General features: G+C 38.9%; 1 protein-coding gene and 1 long non-coding RNA gene across 7 annotated transcripts in view; one reads left to right on the forward strand and one right to left on the reverse strand.

Moving 5' to 3' along the window:
- LOC111093874 overlaps positions 1-5,249 on the forward strand; it is a 54,861-nt gene extending 49,612 nt beyond the window's left edge. For all 3 annotated transcript variants that reach the window (XR_005353367.1, XR_005353369.1, XR_005353368.1), the window contains exons 5-6: positions 628-686; positions 3,685-5,249. This is a non-coding gene — a long non-coding RNA (uncharacterized LOC111093874). The remainder of the gene's footprint in view (positions 1-627; positions 687-3,684) is intronic.
- A 13,048-nt stretch (positions 5,250-18,297) lies between these two features.
- Positions 18,298-21,776, reverse strand: part of SERPINB7 (serpin family B member 7) — a 56,598-nt gene continuing 53,119 nt past the window's right edge. For all 4 annotated transcript variants that reach the window (XM_038525847.1, XM_038525846.1, XM_038525844.1 and 1 more), the window contains 2 exons: positions 21,136-21,282; positions 18,298-19,464 (listed from right to left, as the gene is read on the reverse strand). In XM_038525847.1, coding sequence (XP_038381775.1) covers positions 19,066-19,464; positions 21,136-21,282 — 546 coding nt within the window. In that variant the 3' untranslated portion in view covers positions 18,298-19,065. The remainder of the gene's footprint in view (positions 19,465-21,135; positions 21,283-21,776) is intronic.

The raw sequence follows: 21,776 nt of genomic DNA on the forward strand, positions 1-21,776 counted from the left end.
AAATGGACCAGATTTTACTGAGAAATTAAAGATTCCAATTGCCTAATTCTTTCCTAAGGTAGATGCATCCCCTTTTGGGTATATTTACCCTTCAAATATTTCTCTATGAATCCTGCTAAAATCTCCACTGCATTTTCCTTATTCTGAGGTCCCCCAACTGGGCTGATCCTTGGAATGACCTACAGGGGCTATTTAAAAATGCAAATGCTCAAGCACTTCTTGCGAATCAGAATCATCAGGAAGGTGGCCCTGGAATCTGCATTAAAAAAAAACCCATCAGCAATAAAAAAGGAACATAATTTCACTCTATGTCTTATGACCCCAATATGTGCTGACAATATTCTTTAGAAAGAGAATACTAGATACTTCCAGATGTGACTACTCTGGCTTGAAGGTTATTTTTTTTCCTTAAAGTCATTCACTATTTCTTTTGCATAAAAATGTTTTATTCAGAACTATAAACCCTCTTTATTTTTATAGTTGACTATAACAAAATTTAAGTTGACCAGTAATTTCAGGCATTTGTTGCTAGTACATTTGAGAGAATAAACACATTTGATACTTCAGGGACTGAGTTATGCAAATCTATTATTTCTTATTAAATAACATGTCTTATTTTGGTTGCAGCCTGATATCTTGGACACCTATGGGACGCTAAGAAAAAAAAACTGAAGAATAGACTGGAGGTAGGAGCAAGACAACATCTGAAACCTTTTTTTGTGATTGTGAATCTTGTTCACCAGTTTGGCTTTACTGAAGATCACACCCATTTTCCAAATGACCTGCCCACTAGTTCTGAAAGTGTTAATTCCTTGTTTTCACCTACCTCATTTCCAGTTGGCAAGTAGTGAATTGTTTAATAATGATTTAAGTTTACCCCAAAGCCCAAACCTGCTTTAAACCTTCTCGAGGTCTATATGTTATACTTCTTAATTTTACAACTTGTCATGCCAAAAAAAATAGTGTTTGTATTTTCAGGTAGGGTAAAAAAAACTATGGAGAATTTAGAAGAAAGGTTTAATAGCAAAAGCAACATTTTGTAAATTAACTCTGCTCTTGTTTGAGTATGCAGTTAGAATAGTTGCTTGCAAATTAATTACATGCCGAAAGCCAGAAACAATTCAACATATTTTAAGGCCAAAATTGTTGAGGATTACCTTGAAGAGTAAAATAAAGACACGAGACTACCTCATCCAACCTGAAAGCCACTGCTTTAGTGTGGTCTCTCTGAAAGGCACAGAGATGGGTTAACCAGCACTTGATGATGGGACGCTGTGAGGCTATTGGGTGACAAGAGGATCTGCATTTCACCTTTACAGAGAGAAACATGACTGATCAGTCATGGGATAGGAATTCTTCCCACTGGAATTAGATGAGATAGTAGATGTTATAAATGTGAAGACTCAGAACAGTCTGTGATGTAGATGAAGTATTGTAAGAGTATTCACCAGCACCACCATTTAACAGATAGGAAAGGGATTTTAAAAGTTAGGAATCCTGTTGAAGTTAAAAAATTGAATTAATTCATATGATGATTGAGATACCCAGGTAAGAGATGGTGTAGAGATACTAACACATTAACCATTCAGCTTTGGGTTTCCTGTGACATTTCTCCTCCTCTTCTGCTGAAAACATGAATGTCAGAGTAGGTGGTTTTATGGATCACCACTGTCATCTGACAATGACTTTCTGCTCAAATCAAGCAAAAGAGATCACTGGGAAATTGCAGAAGAAAGATTTTATGCTTTTTATGCCTCCTCACTTCTCAATAGTAAAATTAATAAGTAACTGTCATGGGTTTTCATTTTATGAAAGGAAAAATGTCTTTAGATTATCTACAAATGATTTTGAAACAACCAGTTATTCACATGGAAAAAAGAAAGAGCCTTTACCCTTATTTCACCTCCTACATAAAAGTCAATTTGAGATGCATCATAAACCTGAATGTAAACACTAAAACAATAAATGGAAAAGAAAAAGTGAATACCTTTGTGACCGTAGGATAAGCAAAACTTTCTTAGAGAGTATACAGAAAGCACAAGCCATAAGAGAAAAATAATGATAAATTGGACTTCATTAAAATTAAAAACTTCTGTTCATCAAAAAAAAAAAACAGTTAAGAAAATAAATACACAAGACACAGACTAGGAGACAATATTAGCAATATATGCATCTGACAAAATTATTTGTCTCCAAATAATTGTTAGTAAAGAGTTCCCACAACTCAACAACCAAAAGAAAACAACCCAATTGAAAAATCTTAATAAGGAAAGACGTATTAAGGGCTAAGAGACATATGAAAAATGATAGTCGATGTCATTAGTTATCAGAGAAATGTGAATTAAGGTCACAATGAGATACTACTATAGCCTACTGAAATAGTTAAATGAAACAGATTTATAACACTAAAATTGGAGAGGATTTGGAGCAACTGGAACTTTCATACAGTGCTAGTGAGAATGTAAAATGGTTCAATTCGGCAGCCCGGGTGGCTCAGCGGTTCAGCATAGATCAAGTCCCACGTCAGGCTCCCTGCATGGAGCCTGCTTCTCCCTCTGCCTGTGTCTCTCCCTCTCTCTTTCGATCTGTGTGTCTCTCATGGATAAATAAATAAAATCTTTAAAAAATATATGCTAAAAGAAAAAAGCAGTTCACAAAAAGTACATACTCTATTTTTGCATTTATTTAAAACTTTAGAACAGACAGAACTAACCTCTGACAATACAATCAAATCAGTGGTTGCTTGGTGGCATGAAGGAACTTTCAGGACGATGGGCATGTTTTGTGTCTTCATATGCATTTGCCAGAACTGTCCAAGTGTACTTTTTTAAATTGGAGCATTTCACTGAATGTAAATTTTTCCAAAGAAGAAGGGAAGGAGAAGATTAAGAGGGAGAAGTCTTAGGTCTCTTTTGTCTTATTTTCAATCCATGAGTTAATCTGCATCATGGCTTCTTCTAAATTATTTTTGAAATCCAAATTTTCAGGTTTTGGTTTATATAATTTTTCAGTATAGTCTAAATATTCCTATAAAGTCAGCAGAGAAAAAGAAGAGACATAGCAAATAAATCATGATTTTAATACATTTACCCCATACATAGTAAAAATCATACGTTAATAAAGGCAGAAATATATAAAATGCAAGTATGCAGGACTAAGCACAACTAATAAAAATATATACATTTGTCATATTTGAGGCATATAGTGAAGTAAAACTAAAATTATTATAGGATGTTATTTCAATGACAAAGACATTTCTCTTTCTTTTCAGCTTCTGAGGGTACACAGCATAATTAGGATAATCTGACAAGAGAATGAGTGTCCTCAGCAATTAGTGTCAGATATCTTAGGTTCTAAAATGTCAATTCCTTTTTTATTACCAATATCAAAATTTTGTCAGGGTTGTTGTTTTTAATTATAAACTATGTATCTGGGCTTATCTGAAAGATGATTAAACATGTCACAAATTAGCATCTGAAAATTAGAGTCCTAAACCCTTCTATATGAAATAAACACATCTATGAAATACATTGTATGTTCTTTATATAGCAATATCTATCTCAGTATATATCTTTTTTATTTTCCTGCAGTTTTGAAAACACAAAGAGTGCTAGAATTAATTAAAGGAAAGAAGCAAAGGCTTCTACCTTACTTACGGAAACATGTTTTATTTTAACTCCCCAGGAGGAATGGATGGGCTGCTTCTGCAAGCATCCCACTTGCCATGTGGACTTGACTGGACGTATTGATTTCCAAGGGAAGTGCTTGAATGTGTGAAGAAAGGATCTTTGTTTCTTGTTCACACTAGGGTGAAGCTAGAAAATACTTGAACAGGAACCTTGGTATCACCCATTTAGGTATCAGCTGAGGTTATTCAAGAGGATCTTGCATTTGCATTAAGACATGCAATTCCAGAAAAAAAAATGCAATCAAAGTCTACTAGTTCCACTATTTGGACATATCGGAATTTTTGCTTTTCACTGACTGTGTTGTCTGACAATGAGACCATGCTTGGAGAGCAGGTGCCACAGCGTGTCACCATCACCTCATGGGCATGAGGGACAATGGTCACTGAGCAGAGCTTGCCTGTCTTCTCCACAAGATGGCCCAGGGCACACATTCATATGGACATATTAATTTTAGTACAGCGGGCATCAGAGAAAATATGTTTGTAATATTTTATAATAAATAAGAATTCTGGGGAATGAAATTTGATCTTAGTAGTCCACCATAGATAATAGTGGGAAGGTCACATCTAAAAAGCTATAGATCCCCTTACATAAATGAAGGAATACATTACTTTGTTTTTTAGAAATTACTAATGTTGAAAAGCATTTAAAAATAAAACTTATAAAGATAAGCCATCTTTAGTTACCTTTTCAAAAAATAATATATTTATATATTTTGAGCACTCACTATGGCCCAGGCACTTCTACTGTCTGGGTAGCTTTTGGGTTCCATTATGAAGTCGCTCTGTTTCTAAACTCCCTTCTGCACTTATTGTTCAAGGAAAGGAATAACCCTTCTTAGACTGTCTCTCCTTCAATGTTTTGACAATGTCATCATCTCTTGTTTCCAAAACTCAAGATGATAGTTTTAACACTGCATGTGCAGGAGTTTGACTATATACGTCTATATTCTAGACTCAAAGGATATGTGGAATAAATAACCTGCTTTATTGCCTTAAACCTTTATTCCTCATAGACTAAAGATAAACTGCCATAAGAGAAACGAAAACAGAAATAGGAACTATACATACCATTGTGTTTAAAGAATTTGCATTCTTGTTAATTCATTCAAGTGAAGCACCTACAATGGGAAACAAAGAATTATTCTCAAAGGCTATTCAAATGCTTCTACAAGAGACCACATGGTGCCATAGGAAATCAATGTCTTGCCATGAATGGTAAGCTGTTTACCTTTTATGAACTTTCTGTAATTCATTGCACCTTTCTTTTATCTGTTTCTCAGTTTTGTTTCTCATAAAAGAAAGGTATTATTTCAAAGAGGAAAGGTGAGTTTGAAAACCAAAATCTTTCATCTGCTCTTAAGCAGGAGTCTGGGTGTTACAGCGTGAGGGATGGGGTGCAGGCACTAGGTGTGTATGTGTTTGAATATATATTTACCTTTATAATCACTGTGATAGAATGCAAGTTGAAGGTTTAAAAAAGATATTTAAGAATAATTCAGAATTGGGCACCTGGATGGCTCAGTTGGTTAAGTGTCTGCCTTCAGCTCAGGTTATGATGTTGGGGTCCTGGAATCGAGCCCCACATTGGGCTCCCTGGTCAGTGAGGAGCCTGCTTCTCCCTCTTCCTCTGCCCCTCTCCCTGCTCATGCTCTCTGTCACTATCTCTGTCTCTCTCAAATGAATAAATAAAATCTTTACAAATAATAATAATAATAATTCAAGTTTATTCATTTGTGTTGTACTTCATTTTGTTCATCCCTACATTGTCAGTTGTGAAACATAGTAGGAAGGCCATAAGTATTTGTTGAATGAAGAATGAATGTGTGGATTAATGACTGATCTTAACATCATTTGCAGACAGTTAAAACTGCTAGTTACTCACAAGCATGCAAAGATAATGATTAAATTCATATAACAGGTAATTACTGTCAAGTTATATACACAAATAATATCTGATTTGATGTTCACAGTATCTCTTTGAGATTTCAGTAGCTTCTATCATTTTCTCCACAAAGAGTTAATAAGCTTCCTAAAGTCCTATTGACTAACCCAAGGTGTAACCATAGTTTCTTAAAACCTTTATCAGAGAACAACTGAAATAAAACATTGCAACTCTCTTCAAATATTTAAAGGGTGAGTACATGTAACCTGCTTTGTAGAAATGGGATAAAGAAGTAGCTGATACCGAGGAGGTATTTCAACTTTCTTAAAATACACGTGCAAGAGAACATAGTTTTTATGTATGTCTCTTAAGAAGATGAAAGGAACAATGGTTATGGAGAGGTAGACTTTAGCTCAAGGTTAGGAAGAACTTTCTACAATGTCGAACTTTCTAAATGTTTGTTAAAAAGCCTTCTAGTAGGACTTTGAAGAACTGAGCAGCCTGCTGGTTTCCAGTGGAGATGGAAGCGTAGAGTGGAGAGTGAGCCCTTGCTGCTCTGAGCTGACCTGGCAGTTTCCTGTATCACAGGTCAGAGCTGTTCCACAATCCGCGGGCTCTGCATGAGTGGCGCCCTCTGCTGTAGCTTCAGTGGCCCGCCTCCTCTTCACCAAAAGAGCACGCAACTGTGAGCATCTGGCTAAGCGTTTGAATGTTGTAACGGCGAATCATTAAGGGGATGAAAATATAAGGGATTTTCTCCATTTTTGTAGGGCAAGCAGCAAGGAAAAATTTTGAATTCTTTGGTTCTCTGCTAACTCAGGCCGCTTGGCTGCCAGAAGGGACAATGAATGATTTCTGCTCCAGACTGCCTGACTTGTGCCCTCAGCAGTGGGCAAGGCCATCCCTCTTGTGGCAAAACCTGAAGCAAGCACCAATGTAGATGGACCCCCCTCCTCCTGCCAGCAGGTCATCTCTCATTTTGATGGAGCGGTGACAGGAAGAGGTGACTCTGTACATACTCTTCTCACAACATGTAAAGAGCCCTCAGCAGCCTCCTGCGCTACTGTTTCTCCTCCTCCACAAACAAGTATTTATTGAGCACCTACTGTGGGTAAGACACTTCGAGACCTAGTCTCCCAATGCACGGAAATAGGATAAAATTGAACACGAGAGCTTTTACATTTAATTTTTCTTGAGTTTAAATATATCATTAAATTCAGAGTTTGACTCCAGCTTTTCAAATTCATTTCCACTTTAAATCCTGACTGGGGAGAAGCCTTATTCCACTAGTTAATCATTTCTTCTATAATAAGCAGAGAGACAATTAGGCATGTTGACAGAGGCCTACTAAGAAACATTTCTTCCAGTCACCCAGAATTATTGACTGAATTAAAGCACTCATGATCTCTTTGAAAATGTAATTGTAGAGATTATAAATCCTTGAAAATATTCCTAATGGGACCCATAAGAGGAAGGCCCTGGGAGGATGCATATTAGTGAGAATGGAGGTGGGGACTCCCACTTTTGCTGTTGGTCAGGTTTGCCTCGCTGCGTGCCTCCCCTGTTTGGCCTCTGCTGTGTTCACTTTTCCCTTGCCCCTCAGAAGAGAGCTATGGGAAATCTTACCTTTTGAACCCTTTTTGAAAGAGCCAATTTGATAGGGAACCTAAAGTGAAAGTGGACATTTTACATTTACAGAGTTGGGCATCTATGGGCAATGTCTTCACAAGATAATCGGGTGATTGTCTTCTAGATGTGGCTGCAAGTATGACATACCTTTTCCATCTGAGATGCACTGTGGCCTCTGGCCCCAAAGTCAAGGGAGAAAAGTTCTCAGTGGTGTGGTCATAGCTCTTTTCGTTAAAAACATCAAAGCAGAACTGTGCATTTGCTGCACTGAGTGAGCTCATTCTTTACCTGGGTTCTAGGATAGAAACAAACCGCATGTACAAAAATGTACATCAAACCGCCACCGCATAGTGGTTTATTTCACTTCAGGGAAATAGTTACTTATATTTTATGAAATCAAAATGCTCTAAGAGGGTTTTATGGGAGCCAAAAGAACACAGATGTTGGAACAAAATGCATTTCCATCTCCACCACCTTCTAGCTTTATGACCCTGGGAGAATTCAGCTCTTCTGGTAGCTATGTTCTCTCCAGCGCTGGCTAAGTAACAGCTTTCTTACAGGACTCATATGAGGATTACATCATGTAATATCGCTAAAATACCCAGGACTGTGGCTGCATAGAGCAGAAGGTCAGATATGTCAGTGAATATTGTCATTATTGTTCCTGTTAGTTTAGTTCACTTGGTCAGAGTAATGACAGGTCAAGGTTATAGCTTTGATCCCGGTAGACACATGACCTCACTGAGTCTTTCAAGAGTGCACAAAAGAGGCTTACTCGGTGAGAGAGTAAGGACACACGAGCCAAAATCCATTCGCATCACTGGAGAAACATCTCAAAGTGCACACCCTCCCCCCATGGTGGGTTGGCAGTTCCATCAACATATGTAAGGAGAGTACTATTTTATATATGTTTTAAGAGCAGAAGAAATTTAAGTAAGCACATTAGAGTCCTAGAGAATTATTATTCCATTTTCTTCTCTAAAGCCTTCGTCAAATATTTATCAAGAAAGACAAAGCTCCCTGTTCTAGTGTCTGTGAGGATGACACAGCTTACTTGGCTTGACATCTTCAGGTGGCTGCTCATAACCACACAAGGGGTTAGAAGCTCTGAATATTTCCAAGGCACCTGGCACCTGTCCAGTAAATAGAGCATTCCTGGAAGAAGGACAGTCTACCATTCCTTCTTCATTCACTAAATTCTCCCTTGCCCTGAGCAGTGTCTGGAGGAATGAAGTTAGAGAACAATGGAGAGCTCTCATCAGCATTTTTGCTTCTACCTGGTGTTTGGTAGAACCAGATAATGGGACCTCATATACTATAGAACCATGTTCTGCATTTCTGTGCCCTGTGTGGGCTACTTTGAAGAACCACCTGGAATCTATAATCTCTTGGGATCCATGTTGGGACTAGGATGAGGGAAGATCCTAGGGTGCAAAATTTAAGGATGTACTCACCTAATTGTGTTGACCTTCTGCTCGTGTGGCTTGTCCCTGGCAGCGAGCACCATGTTAAGAATGACCCACTCACTGAGCCAAATGTCAGAAAGCTCTGTACACTCGGAGTCACACAGACACAGAGCTGGCTCCTAAGAATGAGTGCCTCCTTAAATTTTGCTCCTTTGGGAACCTGGCTTGCCAGTCCCTGCTCCTGGGCCTGCTTGGGATGCCAGGTCAGGGTTTTGAATACAGGAGGCTGCAGGTCTACATTTCTGGGGGCTGGGCTGCTTTATTGTACTGTAGACATCTTTAGGGGCTTCCATTAAGATTCACATCAGAGTGAAATTCTCCCTTTGTCTGTTGTTCATGTAAATGGAGTATCTCAGTCTAGGAAAGTCCAAATGTTTTAGGAAAATGCTTTCTTCATCCCGTACATTTTAAAAGGGTAAAGAACCCAATGTGGTACATTTCCTTTAAAAGCACCTGAAAATGGGGGGATCCCTGGGTGGCTCAGCAGTTTAACGCAGCCTTTGGCTCAGGACATGATCCTGGAGTCCCAGGATTGAGTCCTGGGATCAAGTCCTGCATCGGACTCCCTGCATGGAGCCTGCTTTTCCCTCTGCCTGTGTCTCTGCCTCTCTCTCTCTGTCTCTCATGAATAAATAAATAAATCCTTAAAAAAATAAAAATAAAAAATAAAAGCACCTGAAAAGGAAAACATGTAGTTGCTGAGTTTGAGTGAGGATACAAATAGAAAAGTCATCATTTTTTTTCTGCTGAAGTATTTAACTTTACAATGTCTTGCCAATATCCAGAGGCCCAGAAGCAACTTTCCCAGCCCAGGGGTGTGGTTCCAATAAAACAGCCTCAATGTTCCTACACAGAGACAATCAAGTTTAAATAATTTGGCTTGGTAGATAGCTGACATTTCATAGGGACCAGAAGTGTTACCACTTGCTTAAAGCTACCACTCTCTTCCCATCAACATGGAAGTAAAGTCCTCTAAGACACCAGTATATTTCTGTATGTTCTGGAAATGGAATATTCTGTATATTCTAGAGAAAAATATGAGTCAGATGCGGTTCAAGTGCACAAGAAATTAGAATTAAGATTCACAAACTCAGATCTGTTCCTCAGAGTTTGCTAGATGTTGACCCATTGGGGGTTTTTTGCCTCCTCTCTCTGCTGTTTGGGAAGTCTACCTCCTGGTAACCCACACAGACAGTCTACAATCAAAAACTATGCTCTGGCTATACCAGTTAATCCTAATTGATTCCAAAGAATCTGAAAAATAGGATTATTCTGCTGAGGGGACAATTCGTTGAAATGGCCATCATGGGTCTTGATAACAGAGAACCTTTAAATCTGACAAACTTGAACTTTGCCCTCTGCTACACATGTGAGTAACTTACTTGACTTCTCTGAATCTATCTATAAAATAGATCTCCTATTATAAAATAGGAGTCATCTGACAAGGTCTTTGTGGGTGTGAAATGTGATAATACATAAAACACCTCTAACTAGGAACACTATTCAATACTATCATCTTCTTGCCCCCTTCTAGGGATTATGGATTTAATTGAAGAAAGAGTCATAGATTTGAGAAGGAAGCATTAGGTCCCAAAGTTAATTCTACAGATGGGGAAACTGAAGTGAGCCTAGAAGGGTGACAGGGCTTACTCAAGTCCACACAGCTGGAAAACACCCAATTCACAGTGAACACTCTGTTTTCCTAACTCGAAGTCCAGTATCTCATTTGCCAGACAATAACACAACCTAGGAAAAGAGGATCTAAATGTGACACCACATAGCATAGTTTCCTCTTAGGTATTGTAGCCATTTACCAGCAAATCTCTCATTCCACCTCAGTTCAGGCATCATAAAAGTCCTCACCTTAACCTGGGAATAAAGATTGGTGACAGGAGTGGCTCTCACCACTATTGGAAACCATGACATCAAAAGGCTCCTTCACTGAGTATGAATAGGAGAAAAGAGAACCGCACTGCCTGGTTTTACATTCCTGCCTCCCTACCATGGTTCCCCAAACCATGGCACATCATGCTGCCTTTTTTCTTTGATTACAAGTAAATATTTTCTCCTATACTTTCTGAGACAAGTTATTAGTATTATAAAAATAATGTCAAAGAAGGTACAATGATTTAGAGTTGGCATTTTTACCTTGTCTTCAGGTTGGCTGAAATTCTGCTCTGTGAGCCCACGGCTGTGTCTGCAACACACGGATGCACAGAGTATTCAGCGCACAGAGTTTGCTCCTCTCGTCTTCTCAGAATTTGGTTACACAAGTCTTTTCTCCTTGCAATGTGAAGTGATTTAAAGTATTTATACTAAGGGTAGAGAATGTGCCACCTGATATATGCAATATAAAATACACTGCTTCTCTGGTCAACATAGTGACCCAAGAGATGTGGAAAAACTTAAACATTTTATACCGTCGATTTTATACAATAAATTGAGTGCTATTTCATAATCACAAAATATATTATATGTTAAAAAAACTAATTTTCCTGTATGTAATACACATACTCTCTACCTATGACAACAAATTATCAGTGTTTAAAAGGCAGAGAGGAGGCATTGTTGTCTGGGGACCTGGAAGTGGGTTTCTTCCCTTGACTCCTAAGATGATGAAATGTTGTTCTGTCTGGAATAGAGGCATCCAGGGATGGAGCAACCCAGGTTGAGTAAGGATTTCAAACATCTCAAGGCAAAGGTAGGCAGGATTCCCATGGGAAGCAAGTCACAGATCAGCTGCAGCTTAAACTCAGACAGAGACCCATATGGTGTACTAGAGTGTGAGAGGTGGAGGGGACTTAGAGAGCATCTCTTCAGAGACTTTTAACCCCAACAATAAAGTACTATTTACACTGTAATCCGGACCTCATATTCAAAATGGAAATGTGAGTTTTGCAAAAAATACTTCCCCTTAGGGTTAATGACGCATTCTGATATTTCCTATTTTCTCATTTTTCATGTTTTAAACACTGGCAGCAATTCACTAAATTGTTTTTACAATCCACTATTTGGTTCCACCCTATGGTTGGAAAATGCTGATCTAGCCCAACTCTCTCATCTTGCAAAAGAGGAATCTAAGCCCTAGATAAGTTTAATATAACTAAAGGTCCACGTAGCACAGTGAAGAGACTAGAATGGATTAGTGTTTTCAAATTATTTACTACCAAAAAATAACTCATATAAAAGATAATTCTGGGTATTTGTGTTCAACCATAGATTTCATCTGTATATTGATACTAGGCCTCCTGGTTGAGTTCATGCACTTCATCTGAATTCCCTAAGCATTTTTTATTTTCATTTTACCATTAAATTACTATGCTATAAAAGTATTTTTTGCTAAAAATAAAGGTACATATTTTTGCCTTTTTCATAAAGAATGCCCCCAATAATTATCTGGCATTAATTGGGTTCAATTAAAGTCAGATCCAGCCATTTGTACTAATTCCTCTTATCAAATCACACACACATACATATATATACATAAAAAGCTTCTCCTTTTTTAAAAATGATATCAAACTACAAATATGTCCAGAGGAAAAAGAGGTTAATTAATGGAAGAAAAGGATCCAAGGCAATGAAAATGAGGGGGCAGGGGGGAAGGCAGGACCTAGGTCCTTTGTATTTCCATTAAGTGACCACTGATTTGTATAGGTAACATAAAAACAGACACCAAATACAGTTACTACAGGGCACAAATCCAATAGTTCCCTTTATAAAACTTTATAATGAATTTTATAAAATCATTGGACACACTGGAATAAAAACTTGGATTAGGGTCTTTACAAAATAGAACTGTCAAATGCCCACCGTAACAGACCATTTGGCCGTGTTTGGCTTCACTTGGAGTGTGTAAAGGCAATGGTGCACAAGAAATGCCCCTTCGTTCCACTGGGTTCTCAGATTCTCAGAAGGTAAAGGGAAGAAACGAAATAACTTAATCACTTCTAACATAAGCAAGAAGCGTCCTGGATGCTCAGACCATATTCTCAAGAGTCAGCTCACCTCCAGGTTGCAATCCTCACTTCTGGGTAAAGATCTAAAAGGGATGCAGGAGACTTGGTGTTACTTGTTGAGGAGTGTAAGACCTGTGTAGGGACTCTGGAGCAAGGAATAGGGTCAGTGTTCTTTATGCTCTGGATAGAAATAAACTTTTAAATGACTCTTAAAATCTTCTTATACTCTCAAAGAAACACACCTTGAATCATTTTGCCCACCAATATAGAGAACTTCACTTCTCTCATATACAGTCCTCACGAGGATTTGGATTCAAGGAGGAAGAAGGGTTCACAGTGAAAAAAAAAAAAATTTTATCACCCTCACAGGACTTCATCTATAGATAGATGCTGTTCCCCTCAAGAGATCCAAGGAATAGATACTTTAAAAAAAGTTAATAATTCACTGGTTGGCTACTAACAGAACCAGGAGGTTATTTGCAGAGATGGCTGAGCATGTTTGATGACTTCTATGGTATTATTACCTAAAAACGTGGTTAACAAAAAGAACATTTACTGGCTTCTCTTGCATATAAAGCCTTGTCTCTATAAAGACTCTGATGAACAGATGAGAGAGCGTGTGTATTCCTATTGTCCTAGATGTTTAAATGGACCGATCACTGTATATGGTCACCCCTGGAACCCGAATTCCACAGAAATTGTACCCATCTAGTGGACCATGGCTCTTGTAGTTTTCTTTGTGTTACAGTGGATGGCTTCCACCTGACTGCACTAACTTAGGTATATATAACAATGATTTTTAATCTAGCAGATCTATGGATGAGATTTAAGAGGTCTTTGAACTTAAATATGTATATGTAAGTTCTTATACATGTGCATGTTTTAATACTTTGATTCTCAAAGGGAGAATTTACTTCAAAAAAGTCAAGGATCATGACAGTCAAGGCTCCCAGTGGCCTCACGCCAGGTGCCCTGACACTTCAGCCTTCCGTTTCTCTGATGTCGACCCTCTCTGCTCTGTTGAATGTTACCACTAGACTGAATCTTGGGAAGTCCTTATCTTTTGCCCTCAAATTCATTGTCACAAAGCCCTGACCCCACATTCATTCAAAGGCCACCTCCTAAATCTTTCGGCTTCATTCCCATGTGTCTACTCTATGACCTGCATTGTGGTCCAGACCATTGTCACTTCCCAGGTGGAACACTGCCTAGTTCTGCCCATTAACAGTCTAGTAGCACTCTAGCTCAGCACCCACACAGCAAACACAATCCTTCAAAATGCAAATCTGAAAGCGTCACTTCCCTCCTCAAAGCTCTTCCTGCCTATGCACCAAACTTAGAACAAGGCAAACTCCACATAGTGGTGCCAGGGCCAGCACCTGCTCCCTACTTCCTCTCCACCCACCTTTCACAGCCCTGCCCTCTGCATCCTGTGACTGTCCCTGCAGCTCGCAGAGGAGCCCGTGGTCTTTCATCTGTGGGCTTTGGAACATTCTGGTGCTTCTATTGGACCCCTCCTCCCCTCTCCTCCCAGTCCCTTTACCTCTTCATTCCTTCTGATTTGAGCTACAACAGTCCTTCCTATCCTTCCAGGACTGGTTTAGAAGCCCCTTTCTTCATGCTTCCACAGCATCTCTGCCCTCGTTCATAGAACTTACCACACTGCTACGATTTGCAAAATTTGTGATAGTTCCATCCAGCCTACAACTCAAACACTTAACAGCATTGACAAGTCTTGTCTGAAGAGACACATGGTGGAGAGAAATTTTACTTTTAAAAATGGAATGTTTTAAAAATATCTAGAAAGCATTTCTCCCCGTCTTCTCTTCCTCTGCATGCTTTCCATTCTGCTCCCTTTTTTCTCCCTCCCAACGCACTGAATATATCAAGGTATATTATTTTGCTTTGTTCAAATTACAAGTCAGTAATAAAATTCAATACTTATAAAAGATTAGTCACTTTGGTTTCACTAAAGATTTTTCATGTTCCAAGTTCAGTGGTATTCTTGTTTTGGTTCACAACGTCACAGGCACGAGACAAGGAGAAGAAAAGAGTATTAAACGAATATCTCATGACACAATTAAGTTCTGATAGCCAACACTTTGCCACTTTTAAGTAAGCTCACTGTGGCCTTCTCTTCTTCAAGATGCTGCTGGTATCTAAAGGAAACATAAGCTTACAAATGCTATTTTAGTCCTGGGTGTTTACAAATCCTAAGATGTCTGTAAGGACAGAAATAAAATATTAGTGTCAAAAGATAGCCAGATCAATACAGACACATATGCTGCTTTTCTCTGTTGTTGAGTAGAACCTATCAGTCAGTGAAGGGGTATGCAATGTGTTGGAGAGAAATTACAAAGTGAGCAGAAGATAACCATCCCTTGTTTCAGAGAATTTGTACTTAGGAGAGTTTATGATTAGAAGAGTTTGTACCATCATTATCATTCCTATATAAACTCTCAACAAGTTTGTTATTAGGGCAAATAATGTGTGGTCAAATTAAATCACCTAAATCATAAAAAGCATAAATGACCCAAATAGAAGCATATAGAGTCATGTAATTATGGATTTGCCCAAATTTATAAGAGGTGTGGTGTTTCAGGAAAGCCTGAGCTCATCAGAGACAGGTGGCGTCAGCAAGCAAGCATAGCAAAGAAGAGGTGAGCCATGTGAGGCATTGGAGCACAAGATGACAGAACCCTGAGCAGAGCCAGGGCATAAGTGAGATTTGTGAGGTTCAAGGCAGCATGTTAGGATGGAAAGAGCACACACGATCTTAGGCAATTGCCCAACTCGCTGGCCCTAATTTTCCTTATGAAATGAAAATAACACTAATAGTCGTAATAGTTTCCATCTTACAGGATTGTAAGGAGAATTGAGATGAAGTCTGTGAAAACATTTTGTAAATGATAAAGCAGTGGTGGTATTGAAGAAGATGATGACATTGCTCTTCTTCTTCCCTGAAAAATGAGTGAAAATGAGAGAAAAAAAAAGTTTCTTCCTGTTCCTGAAGAGACAGAAGATCCAACAATGCTCTTTCACTCACGTTAGAGATCTTGCCTTTATATAGGCTTTGGCATGTGACTGGTGGAAAACATCATGCTCTCAAGGAGGGGCTGATGGGAGTGGGAACTGGTGTTGGCCAGAGTCTCTGCACTATGCTCTCTGGTTGTTGTGGGGTTTTTTTTTTCCTTTCTTGGAACCTAAAGAGAATCTATTTATTTAAAATAAGGACAGGATACCCACCATATGCCTGCCCTTAAAGAGCTTATAATCTAGCAAGCCATGAGCACACCCACATGCACATGTGTGCACACACATACAAACAGAATGTAGCAAGAAATTTGAGCATAGCTCTTGTAAAAGGATGCCCAGTGTGTTTTATGAGTCCACTTGAATGGAGATCTTCCCAGAGAACATGAATGTGGTCTGCTGCTTGAATAATTCAATGGGTATTAAGCAAAAATGGAGAGAATGTGCCACTCAGAGGGGACAGGTTGAACAGCATGAAATAGTGGATTTGGTTGTCAATTAGTCCAAGGTATGTTGAGCTCAGAGTCTTTGGCAGGGAGTGGCAAAACCAGGTGGAGGGGAGGCTATGGAAAATTGTCGAAGGCCTGAAGGGCCATGCTGGAGTTTAGACTTTGTCCTTAGGTGGTAAAGAACCATTGGTGTTTTATAAGAAAGTGACTTGCTCTGATCCTTGTTTCAGGAAGATAACTTGCATATATAGATGAAAATATGGAAAGCCTTATCACTTTGGGCTTAAGTGTGAGAGGGAAATACAAGTCACAAAAGGCAGAGGGAACAGATAAGATACAAACTACAAATGTGAACAGTCTTAACTCGAGCAGTGCTGATGGGAAGAAAGAAAAGGAGATAAATTCAAGAGACGTTTTAGTGGTAACTCCAGTGAACAGTCCCAGTGTGAAAAAGAAGAATTATATAAAGATAACCTTGATGTTTTGAGATGAGAGTTTTAGACAATATTTGTCCTTAATGAGAAGTGGGTCCCCAAGAAGATCATGCGGAAGACGGTGATGTGTTTTAGCTTGAGACATGTTTAGCTTTACTCCAGGACATTTAGGTGGACTTTTCAGGGGGCAGTCATGAATTTGGATGAAATTAAGCATTAAGCTAAGTGTCATCAGCTATTACAGAAGCCATGTGTTCAGACAGGATTATATATAGACAGAATTTTGAGTAAGAGAAGAACTTTGGAAATACCTATTGTTAAAATAAGCAGATTGAAACACACATGATCCTAAAAGATAAAAAGTCATCTGTATGAAAGGAAATTGATTTCAAGCTCAATGGCTTGATCTTCTACTGAGGTTTCATTTCCACCCCAAGTCACACCTTAGGGCCACCCACTACATTTACTCTAAAGACACACTGAGTGCCTACCATACATTAAGTATTGTTCTAGGGATGCTGGGATACAAAACCAATCAGTCATGGCTCTTGCCCCCAAGAAGCCTGAAGCCCAATACTAAGAGAAGTTCAACAGCTGTCTCTTTTGCTGTCACCAAGCCTCAGGTATATTCACAATGTTCATGGGAAGCAAAAGTGCTTCCACAACAGCCCCAGTTTCAGAAGCTGTTCAGGCTTCTGGAAGTAACACCAAACTAAGCCTAGATCACGACTAGACAAGGTAGCCCTTCTCCGCATGAGCTGGGGCCCTTAACCATGGGGTGGACATATGGGCAGACCAAACAACTGAAGTTGTAGGGAAAGCTCACACCAATTTTTCCATACTACTTCCTCACTGACCAAACTCTCATTCTCCGTGTTGCTTGCTTCAAGCCTCAGCAGCTGTGAATCCTGCCAAGGCTGTCCAGAAAACACTATCAGCTGTGAAGAGCGTCCATGCTTCTGAACAGCATGGCTACCATCAGAATGCATGCTCCTGTACCCTCTTCTTGTATCTTAAAAGTATGTCATTTTTGAATGGCAATAGGTGGGAATGGTTAATCAGAAAAATCAGTCCCTCAAACACACACACACACACACACACACACACACACACACACACCACTGCATACCAGTTAATTTAACTGCCCGCCACCATAAATGTCTCTGAAAGGCACAATAGTTATTTCAGGTGTGGCAGGTTAGCAATTATTTTGGTCAGAAACTTTTCTACATCTCTCAAATCATGTCACATTAACTCATTCATACCATATTCACGCATCCCACATTTGTTGAAAATCTAGTACTTGCCAGGTCTAGTATTATGCACCACAGGGCCATGTTATAGCCTACTCCAGGTTTATTTAGTTCCTATTCAAGTGAAAGTCTTTTGTGATAAAAACATAATCCAATAGGCTGCTACTGTTTTTAAAATCCTGAGTGAGTTCAGGTTGGCCTATTGGTTCTCTATTTTTTTTATTCTCTATTTTTGATCCGTCTTACAAAGTTACTTACATCTCACTATAAATTTTCATATATGCAAATTCTTTCCCTAATCAACTTAAATTTTAGTACTTAAAATTACCTTATCAGTCTACGTATCTGTAAAAGTAACTTTCATGTGTAACAAATTAGCAACATTGAACCAGATCAGATTTATATTTAAAAAATATTCTTTTTATTCATTGCTGTTTTGCTTGGCCTGGCAAATAAAGAAAGGCTGGTGCCTTCACAATTGGTCAGAGAAAAACAATCACACTGTACAGCCGTGTTGTATTTATTTATTCTGATAAACAGAGAACCACACAGCTCATGAAATATATACCATAAATAACAAATGGCAGTAGTTCAAAGATACATAATATTTGAAAAACTATGTACATGTTAAGTCTCTACCAAGGGGAAAAAAAGTCTCTATCAAGGAAAGATGGAAAGACATGAACTTGAAATTATTAATGAAATATTTTAGTTGTCCCCCAAACCCAAATCTATATTTTTTGGCATCTAAATTCAACACTGATCTCAAATCGGGTGTGTGAAAGGAAGCTTTCTAATGTCTTCCTAGGTCAGCAGGGAAAGAATATCCCTCACACCTACATCCAGCAGCTGGGCTTCCTTCCAAGCTCATCTATGATGAAACTGAGTAACCAGGATAACTAGAGTTTCTGACAAATCTTTAGGACTGCTTTGTCATCACCAGCTGTTCCCAGACATGATGCCCAGCTCTGGGTCCAAGGGGCTATAGGGGCGGGAGAGGGGAGGGTGGCAAGATGGTAGGAATGAGTTGGGGCAAAAAGAGAAAGAACTTAGAGATGAGTGAGGCACATGGTAGTAGAAAGGTTCAAGTAGGGTCAGGACAACCAACCAGGTGACCATAAAGGGTCAAGTTTCCAAAATCATCCACTGATCAATATGAGAAGAAAGGAAACACAAAGGAAATACCACGTGCTTCGATTACATTCAAATCTATTCTCCTGTGGTGGTTCCTTGACGTGGGAAGGACTGCTATAATAGAAACCAACTGGATTTTCAAGGGCAAGAGACTTTGCCACTAAACAAGATGATGTCATTCTTCCTGATGATGAAAAGGAATGGGTGATCAGCTCTGAACACCCTGGACTCTGGGAGCTGCTTTTCTACAATGTTACTTCCTGTAGCAGCAGTGGCCTCTGTACCCTCCTCAGTGACCTCTATGTAGGACTTGTGCACCATTTTGGACACATATAGACGGCCTCCTGCAGCTATACCAGACAGATCAGCTCTGGATTCATCAAAGATGTCTTTCAGCCCCAGGGCTCTTAAATGATGTTTGATTTCATAATTCTTCTCTATCTTGAATTGAGGAAGAAACACCTCAACATACTGAGAGCTCATTTTTCTTGGATTGGTCCACTCCATTAGATTCTGAAAGGTCAGCCTGTTTTCAATCTGCAGGAATATTGAAAAGGCAATTCAGAACCATACGCTTAAGAGACAGATAAAACACCAACCACAAAGATAGATGGTTTTCCGTAATTATCCTCTCCTGGATATTTGCATGTAAGAATGTCAGTGGGTTCGGGGGAGTCTGAAAATGGGAAATTATTAACACAGTTCAAGCACTCTTTAACAAATCATGTTTAATTCGCTCTGCTATGACAAGGTGTGGCTTACTTGTATTTCGAGGCATTTCTGTTCTAGTCCGCATATGAACAAATATAGCCAAAGTGGAACAGTGGGCAGGTGAAGGAATTAGGGTAGCAAGGATCATCAGAGGGAGAAAGGAGCTCAGTGGTCATTTAAGCCAGTGTTTCTTGACCATTTTCCATCATGAAAGTAATAGGAAATGGTAATGTTTACATAGCTTGCAGGAATAGCCAATGGAACCCCAGGGGGCCCAAGGCAAGGAGCCCAGAGGTCTAGCCTCCAGGGTTTATTTAGGTGATCTGTACCTTCCAGTACAATTACCTACACCATCTGGGGGGCTTGGGTCCAAGTCAACTCTCCTACTCAACACATGCAACAAGTGAAACTCAAGACACTGTAAGAAAATGTGCTGAATTGCCTGGCTGGGCACCTCAGTTACACAGCTAGGAGCCCATGGCTCTCTTTCCAGCACCACTGCTGCCCCAAACAATTCACAAGTGGAGCTCACCAACTCCTGAATACTGACAATTGATCAGAGAGACTAGTCCAGACTTATACAGGGAAGATTTTTCATGCACATTATTTACAAATCTTATAGGTAGATACCTGTTCTCAAATTCAGTCTCACTAGAATCCTAAAGAGCTTTTCAGAGCTATCCTTATCAAGGATCTAAATTTATATAATAAAATTTTGTCTAATTTAAATTTTATGCATGTAAGTGATCCAGTTTATAGTTAATCTATAACAATTTCTCATTCTGAATTCGAATTTTTCCTCATTTAACTCACCATAAAGCCAAATCCCCATTATTTAGTTACATAGGGTTATATAGGTCTGTAGGATAATGTAGGAATATAGATTTATACTAAACTGACCCAAACATCTTTAGGAAAATCTATTATGGAAAAGAAAAAAGTAGACAATGAGTAAAAGAACAAATCTATCTTTTGAGTTATCTGCTGTTTGTTTTATATGGGCTACTTTTTCTACTACTGTGGATTATTTGGAATCAAAATCTAATTGTGATAAAGATTATCAAGTGAATTATTTTTTAAGATTTTATTTATTTATTCATGAAAGACACAGAGAAAGAGGCAGAGACATAGGCAGAGGGAGAAGCAGGCTCCCTGTGGGGAGCCCGATGAGGGACTCAATCCCAGGAACCCCAGATCCTGCCCTGAGCCGAAAGTAGACCCTCAACCACTGAGCCACCCAGGCGTCCCTCAAACGAATTATTGACCTAATATGAGTACCAATATTTTATATTGTTACTTTAGATTTATCAATAGCAACGTTATGACATTCCTCTTGCTGTTCATGTCAAAAAACACAATTACAATGAAACTAAATGAAAATTGTAATGCAAGAATTCTTACAACCTGAAATTTTTAAGTGGATGCATAAAAACACAATCAATAACATCCTAAAAATCTCCTAATTCCCCAGTGGTGAAAGTGGTAGTAGCAACTTACTTGGGATAGGTCATTCTCAGGCAGCATTATGTACATGCTTATGCCACCATGATACTTGAGCTCAAGAACCTGCATGGGTGGGTCTCTAATGACAGACAAATTGAACTTCCGTTCTTGATGCATCATGGAGACTGCTTTCCCAGGACACTGAAAGTCAAGCCGCAAAAAAACTTTTATAAGCCCTCCTTATTTCATTTATACAATGAAAATGATGCTTCAATTTTTGGTTGTTCCTGTAGATTTTTCCTGACCTGCTGCCAAGCAGTGGTTCACAGCTCAGACTTTGAGATTAACTGCCTGAGTTTAAAACTCCCAGCTGTGTAACTTTGGGCAAGTTACTTCACTTCTCTGTGCCTCTATTTCTTCACCAGTATAATGAGGGTAAAACTAATCTCTACTGCATAGAACTGTTGAAAAGATTACATGAGTTAATATACCTAGCACTTGGTACACTGCTTTGCACTTAGTGTTTTACTTGAAAATGTTTATATAATAAGTAATGAATAATCATTAAATGCCATTATTATTTAAAATGACCACCATAGATTTTTTTTTTATTTTTATAAGACTTCATTCTTAAATTGTGTGATTTGGATAGTACTGTCTGTATTTTACTTCTGATGAAAGAAAAATATCTAGAG

The sequence above is a fragment of the Canis lupus genome, chromosome 1 (assembly GCF_011100685.1).
Source record: "Canis lupus familiaris isolate Mischka breed German Shepherd chromosome 1, alternate assembly UU_Cfam_GSD_1.0, whole genome shotgun sequence".
Taxonomy (NCBI): domain Eukaryota; kingdom Metazoa; phylum Chordata; class Mammalia; order Carnivora; family Canidae; genus Canis; species Canis lupus.